Raw genomic sequence first — 10,589 nt, 5'->3', positions numbered from 1 at the left:
TGTTAAAATTTTCCTATAGGGAATTTTCTTTATGTATACACCTTCAGAAATTTGGATTATTTCATTAAAATTAATAATTATTTATGGTCCATAAATGAATACATCGCAACGTGTTCGAGGTTCCACATTCCATGCCATACACTGCGTAGTTTATAAACAAAACAGCATGGTAAGAGAGGGAAGCCCGGATTACATAATTAGAAAAACAAAACCAAAACAAGGGCTTGAAATGTGTGTTTAGAATTTTATTTGGATTCTGATGAAAATTTGTTGATAAATGCTATCATTTCTCGTATCTCCATGGCTTTCAAAGAAAAAAAATGGATGTAACTCTAAAAATGCACTTATGAATATAAAAATTATTGCCATTTGAAGTGCAAATTATTGTACAGAAAGATATTTTATTTGACATTTTGCCGAACTTTTAACAAAACGTTTTGTAGTTAAATTCGAAGAATTGTTAACTATTATTAATTAACCGTTATTTTTCATTATCAGAATTGCTTTTACTCTATATTGTTTACAAACCCTACATTGTATGCACGTGCCATTTGAGGGGTACAAGCTACCCTTGATTTTCCAAATTTTGTATGAAGAGAGAATATTTATTTTTCTCAAATGCTTACTTCAACTTTTTATCTTATTCCTGAATGATATATTGGGTAAATTTGAATGAAAAATCACACGATTTGCAGCCGTATTGCCGCTTTAAAGGAAATGTATCGGAAATTTCGTTTAACTGAAGAGGATCTAATCCTCAGTTTAAACGGCGGATTACTAATTTGATTGATGTGTGTTTAGAATTTTATTATTCTGATAAAAAATGGGTATCTCATAAAATTGTCTCTTTTAATTTTCCACTTTATATTCTTTATGGCTAAAATTGAAGCGAGCCTTTTTTTCATATCAATTTCAATTTTCCACTTTATATTCTTTTTCTAAAATTGGAACTGAGACCTGAGTGATATCGTCTAAGCTTTATGGCCTATTTTCAGGCGATTTGATTGTAACTGAATGTTAATATTTTTTTTAACTTTGTAGGCTTTAAACAATCTTGTATAAAATAAAGATTTCTCTAATGATGTTACTCTACTAATGATCTTTTTTTTTCAGTACTATATAGCATACCAACTACGAGTTCAGTTTTCAGTCTGACGCATTTGATTAAATTTTTTTTTATCAGAATATTAATTTTTAACCGACGGGTTTTAACAATCTTCAATGAAATCCTATTTTAGAAATCATGAACTTGTTCATAAATGAAACCAATCATTTAAAGACTTATTGAATGAGATTTCAAAACTGATTGCTCAGTTTTATTTTCTAAATATCAATTTTGACTTTAGATTACTTTGTTTACCGTCGCCCGTTCGTCGCAGTGGTTAGAGCAGCTGCTCTAGAGTAGCGAAGTAAGGAATTGATGATTAGGTCGAGGGCTCGAATCTCACTGCGGGACGTGGAAACCGGATGAGAAAGTATAACACGAGGTCCCGTATCGCAGTAGGTTTTGGCATGACCCCCCCCCTGCTAAATTGCCCCGAATGCCGATTATAGGTCAAAATTTGCAGCTCTCCACCGGTTAGTGGTGGCGTCTCCACATGAGTGAAAAAATTTCGAGAGCGACGTTAAACAACTATACAAAAAAAAACAACAAACTTCAATTACCTGGCAAGTATAGTAATGTTACAAAGGAATACATATTTACTCTTCATTGGTACTTGATCCCTCTATAAGTAAATTTCTTTTTCTATTATTCATGAATCGTTTTTTTTAAACCAACATGATTATCCATTATTTGCTATTTTCACTCGCATTATGTAGGTAGAATTAATACAAATTTTGTATGATTGTGTATGATGCTATGTTTAAGATCATGTTTTCAAAAATTATATCCGAAAAGAAAAAAAACTTTTCTTCTTCTACAATGTTTAGAAAAATACAACTTCAGCCGATATATTGATTAAGTTTTCTAAGCTTCTTTTCATTTTTTTTAAATTACATTTTGAATGACAGTACATTGTAAATTATTGAAAACTGTATTCTAGTTTGTAATTATAATTATTCCTGACTTTGACGTTGATTGATACAAATTATAATTTATGTGATCGTAAACGAAATAATTCTTTTCATCAGTAAAAAATAAAACACTGTTTCAAACGATTTGAAATAACTTTGACTAGGGAGACAATAAAATATTTCAACTTCGTCGATACATTATAACATTTTTTCAGTTCTTTTATGCAATTTGTCCTGAGTCATATTTGTTGAAATTGTAAAAAATCAATAGCTTAACTTTTTTTGTTTAGTAATAAAGATATTCAAAAGATTTTACAGGTTTACTTGACTTTTTAGAAAATTTATACGAGTATGGAAAGATATAAAGGTAAATTTGATAAAATACAGTAGAATATGAATTATTTTACTCACAGAACTACAGTTATGTACATGTACCGTAAAACAAACATAGTGTTAATCTTCTATAAGGTTATTGAGACCAAGAAACCTAATAGTTGCCCGCGTGGAGCAGTGGTAAGTGCGTCTGCTCTAGAGTCATGAAGTATATAGGGAGTTGATTTTTACCTCGCGGGTTCTAAACCCATTTTGGGAAGTACAGACAGGTCTTTCGGATGAGACCATATAAATCGAGGACCTGTGTCACTGAAGGTGCAAGCACGAAAAAGGTGCCTCATTGCCCAATGGTCGTAAGTGCAGAGTATAGAACAAAATTTGCAGTTCTCGACTGGCAAGTGGTGACGTCTCCATGTGAGTTGAATGAAACATATGGAGATAACGAACAGTTTTCAAGATTGAAATTCTGAAAATAATACAAAATAGTAGAGCAAACACAGACCTCCAAAATATCAGAAGTGGAATCAGTTGCCATGGAGAAGCGAGCATCATCTGCCGACTGCACACCCGTCATTTTAATATAAATTGAAATGCTAAATTAAACTCTCTATATTTTGTATAAAAAAAAATAGTTCTTATTGTGTCATAGACTCCAATAAAGAAGAAGGGTTTAGCTTTATCGTGCCTTAAAAGTTTAATGTTTTCAAAAAGTTTTGAAAATGGCTTAATTATTAGTTAAATTTATTACTTGATAGATCAGGAAAGAATATGATAAGAAGAGGTACAATTCTGGAAATGAGATGTCATTATTTTAATGACTTTCTCTATTTTAAACAGAAAAAAAAACCTTCAAAATGACCCATTTTAAGGGTAAAATTTATTTTCCTTCAGAAAATAGTGTCCACAGCCGTCGCCCACTATAATTTTTAGATATGTAGTGAAAAATTCAATAAAAATCACATATCTCAATATTTTCTGGAAAAAATTCCATTGAGAATTGACGTCTTCTCCAAAATTACGGGAAAATGCATGTTATGACGTCGCAATTACATGTACATGTACTTTTCAGAAATGCCTGTGAGAAAAATGATTTGTATGATTTTTCTGAAAGCATAGTTTTCCATTTCTCCAATTTTAACCATTGATTCAGAAAGCACGAGTTTTACAAAACAAAATTTCTCCACAAAGAACTTTAGTTTTATTTTTTTGATAGAATATATCCATTCTTAAACGGGGGAGTATATGGATTTCAAAGCACTGAATATTTTCATGTATTGAATTCACAAACATGACGTAAATTTCTTTTTTATGTTTTACCTTTAATTTTGATGTACATGTGTTCAGTCTATTTTGATATAATGTTAATATGATATCAAAAATGTGTTAATATTGTTCCTGACACACTTGCGCTCTAACAAAATTTCTGAAGAATATAAAATCGACTTGTGACGTCATAAAAACAAAAATTTTGAATACACTGCTTTGACACTATAATATTTTCTGTTAATTTATATTTCTCACAATTTATTTTCAGCACATTTCATTTTTCTATATTTTAAGAATTTTATTTATTATAATATTTATATCAAACAATTCGTTTAATAAAGGATACACAGAATTAATATAAATTATAAATTAAAGCATTAATTGTTCATTGTCAGAGCAGTAACAAAAATTGCATTAATTTTTTTATATTAAAATGATTCCATGTTTATTGATTTGCTTGAATTTTTGTCCAATATGAATAAGATTTTGAAAACTGAAATAAGGACAAATAATAATGAGCTAAGGGAATATAAAAGTAGTTCGAACAAGCCAATGACTAGATTTCGAGCCATTTGGAGGTTTTTGTTCTTATAAAACAATATCCTGAATCCCCCCCCCCCCCAAAAAAAAATACATGTTTTCCATAAAGATAATCTGTGGATTTTTGTTTTTATAGACGGCTGTTTTAGTCATTCTATGCAAGCTTAATAAAAAGAGTACTCTGTATTCTAATGATTTGTGAAAATGTATCCCTTGAACAATTTTTAAAAATATAATTCAATAAGTATTTTAGTGTTTGAGAATTTATAATGTTTACACCAACAAGAAAATACTATTCAGTATGTAAGCAGTACATTTTGTATTATAGTCTTAAAGTATCCTCGAGGTTTTGAACACATCATGAAGTCGCCCTTTTAAACATGACAACGTCGGGCCAGATAGAATGGTTTGAATTAGAAAATTCAGAGACTAAACTATGATTTTTCAAAAAGTCAACTATAAAATCTCCACTATCTTTTCCTCTGTGTGACATAAATTCTATAAACAGGTACTCCACCACGACAGCTTTAAAAAATTTCTCAGCTCCTTTTAAGATATTGGCTTCAAAAGTCTCGACATCCATCTTTATGACTGCCCTCTTAATATTGAATATTTCCAGCAGATCGTCTAAAAGAATTGCGTCAACTACTAATGAATTTTGCCCTACTTTATCGAGTTCCATTTTTTCTAGTTTCTTAACGTACGTTCCTCCAACGTTCTTTTCATAAGTTCCAAGAGCTACTTTTTCTCGTTGATATGACAACGCATTGTGAATAATAGTCACGTGACTACCTAAATTTCCGTCTTGGACGGAGCGACACAGGTGAGCGATATTTCCCTCAAGGGCATCCACAACTATGACATAGCGACCAAGTTTGGCAATAGTCAGTGAAAAAACTCCCACATTGGCACCGATATCCAAAAACACAACTTCTGGTTCGTTTTTCATTATATTATGAATTCTCTTTACAAGAGTCCCTTCCCATATTCCTCGTCTAATGATATTTCCGGAAATCCACTTATCTTCCAGTGGCGTGTACACATATATAAGTGTATCTTCTGGTCTGTGAAGTTGGCTTCGAACAAAATCAGGGGGTGGAACACAAAACTTTTCCATTTTTTGCCATCCCATTTCACTTCCAATTATAACAGTTCCCCAGAATTCAGGCTGAGTTAATAATAATGAGCTTGAACCCGAGGCACTAATTTTTTGATCGGGATCAGTATTCAGTCTAGTTACCAGTATTGTGTTTTGACTCGTGGCATCTATTTTCTCGCTAACTTTGAAATCGGTTCTTTCTTTGTTATTTACATGTAATGATGATTGTTCTTTTCTGGACTTCATAAATCCGGAAAAAGAAGAAGTGTACAGACACCCCATGATAAATCCCAATAATAAGGACAAAATAATTAAGAACGATGCTTTTTTGCCCCGGATTCTTACATACATGATACCTCTCTACAAAAAAGTAAATAAAATAATTTTTTTAAAAAATTTAAAAAAGTCAATATAAAACTTGAGAATCACATTTATGCTCTTGAAAATTAAACCTACATTTACCTACATTTATGTTCATGCTCTGATAACGACCTTTTCCAAACTATAAAGTTGTTAAATCGAGGATACACGTGTTATCCCTAGTTCAGGTTTGGGTCATAACAGGCAGACATTACAGTGACTATAACGAACAATAATGAAACGAATAAATTCAAATAACAATTTACAATAAAAAATTTAAACCACAGAACATTTGATAGATAGAGTGGAAATATCAGATGGAGGATCAGGTTCCAAAAAGGAATAAGCAACCCCACCAGGACACTATGAGCCCAATGTCTTCTTTTGGTCAGGTAATCGTTGAAATTGTACCTGTAGACATGTCAGCGACTAATTTTTTGCCTCCAATTTCTGTCAGACCTCACTCGATATTCTATTTAATTTCAAATTTCAAATTAGGGTCATTTTGTTTAACATTAAATTTTTGAAATGTGGACCATAAACGAAATTGTTGAACAATATTTTCATTAGTAGAGAAGGTATAAGCCTTACCTGTTCTACTTTCACTTGTTGAAGGCCTACAGTCATTTGTCAAGGTATGAATGTCCTAAGGTACAACTGGTAGAATGACTAAAATCATCATAACATGTAACTACACAGTATGTTTTAATTACATGTATCATAAAGTAGTACATATACATAAATGTACTCAAGCTTTTAACACTGCACAGTATTATAAAATCTACATTTGTTATTTCAGTGAAGTATGCTATTTCTCTAATTTCAATATAAACATCATTTGTTTTGTTTTATTCACTACATTATCTTTCTGGCCTTCCAAATAATTATATGAACCTTGCTCTGTTCCGTGTCCTCTCAATAGACAACACAGCTGTCTTCCAGCTGGCTAAGGAGCTCTGCTTCTACAGAAGAACAGTGGACATTGTTTCTTAATGTTTTATGACAGCAAAAGAGAAGTTTGATGTCATCAGAAGTCCTGTTATAGGCGTTGACCTTAAACGTCACTTTCCCACTCCTGTTGATTGTTTGTTGTTTGTATGTTGTTGTTTAACGCCCCTTTCGGGAAATTTTCTCTCATTTGGGTCGTCTGCGAGGCGCAATGGTTAGAGCGCTAATTACTTCAAGATGTTAATCCTTACGTCGCGGGTTCGAATCCCACTGTGGGACGTGAAGTCAAGTCCTTCGTGTGAGACCGTATAAACCGAGGTCTCTTGTCCCATTAGGTGCTGGCACGAAAAAGATCCCTCCCTGCCCAATGGCCGTGTATAGGAGAAAAAGAGAAGGTAGGGTAGCGGCAGAATATGACCGCTTATTTAATGTAAAAATCAGAACATTGGTAAAATTGTGATACTTTGTAGTTAAGAAATTAAAATGGTGCTTGCTTTAAAAGTACTAATTTGGACATGTATCTGAGATTTTTACACGTAAACTGCATCTGAAACTAATGTATAAAATATTAAAAATTTGGAAGATAGTCAAGCGTGTGCTGTGTGTTTTTCGAGACAAAGTGTGCTTTAAAACTTAAAAAAAAAATTGCATAAAAATGTGAAAATTCGATAACTGACTTATTTTCTGTGTATTCCAAAACTTAGAACTAATGCTTATTTTGTGCCAGGGGTGACAACAGGTTTTTAAAGATAAACTGTTGCATCATTCTGAAAGACACTCAAAATCAGGGGCCAAAAAGAGTGAAAGATTCTAGAAAGGGACGTAAAACAATACAAAAATAATCAATCATCACTCATTTAGAGACGCCACCATTTACCGGTGGAGGGATCCAAATTTTGAACTATACACTCCTGGCTATTGAACAGTGGGGATCTTTTTATTCCTAGCACCTCGGTTTACACGGCCTCATCTGAAGGATCGATTTCCACAACCCACTGTGGGATTCGATCCCGTGACGTAAGGGTGAACTCCTTACTTCGCGACTCTAGAGCAGACACTCCACTGCGTCACGCAGGCGACTAAGTTTGTTTGAAAATGGCCAGTAGTTAATTTGAAGACGCTGAAAATCATTTATTATTTGATTTTTCTGTTTAAGTCTGAGTCTGCAATATTTCAGGTTGGATCTTTTTTCCCTCCAGTATAGTATGCAAGGGAATATTCCGCCAAAGGTCTATTTATCTTGCTTTTATTCTTATTCTGCCTTCTTCTTTATTTTTTGTTATTTTTGTAACTATGTCACTTTATTGAATTCATATTCATCTTGATTACATTACACTTTGAAGTTTTATTATTCTTCATTTTGTCCTTACTTCTATGTTGCTTTATTCTTGTATATTCGTTCTACTTTTTTTCAAATTGATACACTTTCTTAAATAATTTTTATTGATTGTCTCTATCACAAACGTAAATTCAGCCAATTCAGCAAACTATGAAGCATATTCACTGAAGACGAATACAAGTAGTTCAAACAGTACAATGCATGAAACATATGGAGATAACGGACAGTATTCAAGATCAAATTTCCATAATACAATACAAATTAGGAGCAGAGCAAACACGGACCTCCAAAACATCTGAGGTTGGATCAGGTGCCAGTGAGGAGTGAGCATCCTATGCCGACCAGTCCAACTTGCCGGTTGCTCCTTGTCATGATGGAGAAATAACGAGAAAATCCGTCGTCAATTTAGTGTATAAACTACAGGTACTGTGAGCAATGAGCTCATTAAATGATACCTCGCGCCTCCCATATAAATAGAATGAGAGTGTCCATGTTTTGCTACGGGAAACCTTAAATATGTGTCGGTTCAAAAAGTAGAATAGGAGGTGCACATGTACAGTGGCAATATGTAATAAAAATTTCTGTAAAAGTCCCATCAAATTTTATTCAGTGGTATGAGAAGAGTTGCGGATAATAGATGGGTATCCCAAAGCGTAACAAACGGGCGGACGGACGGACATCCCGATTACTACATACTCTAATGCTTTTCGAGCGGGGGTATAATAATGGAGTAACAACTAGAGCCGAGCTCTTGCAAAGCAACGAATAGGTCTTCCGTTGGAGCTGTGGACAGGAAGTGCCGACCTTAGTTCAAGGTCACTTCACTTTCTTATATGAACAACCTCTATTCTCAAGAGGAGCGTCTTATGAATCATAATTACAAAATTATGCTTGAACATTTTTTCTCTCTGTCAGTGACCTTTATTTTGCCTTCATCAAGGTCGTGACACAACTTCTAATTATAAATTATCTATGTTTCAAGTACGAGCCTCCAATGATCTTTATTTATTAATTCGTAGCGTGGAAAAGAAAATATTTTTTCTGTCAGTGACCCTGATCTCTACGGAATAACCTTGGATCTGTGTCAAGACAAACCCTCAATCTCAAACAACTTTTTAGTGATTAGAAATTCATAAGCCTGACAGGAATTTTACAACTTTTTCTGTCAGTGACCCTGAATTTGTTAAAATGGTATTATTTTAGTCATCTGAAACCGGAGGACAATAAGCAATCAATCAAAGGTCAGATTGAATTTATACTATTTTCTGAGTCAAAATAGTACAAAACCTTTTTGTCACAAGAAATCTATGTATCAAGTATGAGCTTCCAGATATTCTCGATTACATTATATAAATGCCTCGGACAAAACATTAACTCTTTCTCTAGTGACCTTGAATTTGCCGTAATATTGCCTTGAACCAATGCTATGACACACCCTAGGACCATTGGAAATCTTTGTATCGAGTAGTATGAGCTCCCAGATTCTCCATAAATTTAAAGCCTGGCTTTCTGGGAAAACCTTGAGAGGCAAAAGGACAGCTGGAAAGTGAAACAGAGACAATGTTATTCCTAACCCATCCACCTGCACCCACCCCCAAAATACACAATCACTTTGTTTGCGGTGGTACATCTTCCTATTTTAAATTTGGAATACATATTCCGGTCATGATTTGAAAAACATTAATCTTTATTACATGTATTTCAGGAAACTTTCATATATAAGTATGGTTTCTCATTCTTGCCCAGAAGTTCGTGAGAATAATATTTTAAAAGACCCCTTCCTATTTTTTGCTAACCGTTTTTCTACATTATCTTCATTTTATATCCCCCCAAAAGGTTGCTGATCATGATCAAAAACACGTTGCCTAACCGAAACCACATGGGTTTATACACGCCGTTCAATTTATTTACATTTTTTTCCGTGAAGGAGGAAGCGCATGGATGAAAGATTAAAGAAAATTCCGGATGTACAACATCACCCGTGCATGGACTTCATTTTAGTACTACATATTGTGCTTGAAGTTGCATAATATCTATAAATAAATTTAATTAAAATAGGAAACGGAAATTACGTTTAATAGAATAAATTAGACAATATATTTGATACAAGAACCATCTGATAAATACATGTATGTATATGAGCAAGGTGAGTCTCTCTCTCTCATTCATGTATTTTTTTTAACCAAGAAAAATAATGTGCGTAAGATACAAGTTCATTATTTTAAAGAACATACTCAATTACATGTACATGATGTATATAAAGTAAACAATACAAATGGTTTGACTATGCTGCCAGTTATAATTTTAACAAGTAAAATTAAGTCGTAAAAATGGAGTAATTACATGTAATAATGATAAATTTGTAATATTCAGTAGCTGCAGATTGTTATAAAAGTTCTTAAATTTTCAGTTCTGGAAATAGAATGCAGGTTTATTACTTCTTACATGTACAGTGTATATATAACCCGCTACCTATATTTAATCATGGAACAAATGAAAATTAAAATGTTAGCACACTATACATGCTATACTTAAAAAAAAAATAATTTACGGGTTTTGAATTAATGATAAAAACAAATTAAGTTTGATTCATTGCTTTAAACTCTTAAATTATTTTTTTCAAATTTACTATCAAACCTGTAATATAAATAGGCATTGCGCAGCACAGAAGTTGCTTATGAAGTTCAG

The 10,589-nt window shown here is 32.9% G+C and overlaps 1 protein-coding gene across 1 annotated transcript; it reads right to left on the bottom strand.

The window, feature by feature from the left end:
• Positions 1 to 4,484: 4,484 nt before the first annotated feature.
• LOC134247136 (uncharacterized) lies at positions 4,485 to 5,590 on the bottom strand. Its single transcript, XM_062729467.1, has one exon. The coding sequence runs from the start codon at positions 5,534 to 5,536 to the stop codon at positions 4,514 to 4,516; it is 1,023 nt and encodes a 340-aa protein (XP_062585451.1). The 5' UTR covers positions 5,537 to 5,590; the 3' UTR covers positions 4,485 to 4,513.
• Positions 5,591 to 10,589: the final 4,999 nt, after the last annotated feature.

The sequence above is a fragment of the Saccostrea cucullata genome, unplaced genomic scaffold (genome assembly GCF_032062105.1).
Source record: "Saccostrea cucullata isolate Sc308-1 unplaced genomic scaffold, CSIRO_AGI_Scuc_v1 ctg103, whole genome shotgun sequence".
NCBI classification, from domain to species: domain Eukaryota; kingdom Metazoa; phylum Mollusca; class Bivalvia; order Ostreida; family Ostreidae; genus Saccostrea; species Saccostrea cuccullata.
Note: the sequence above shows the minus strand (reverse complement) of the source record. Positions and strands in the feature narration are given on the sequence as shown.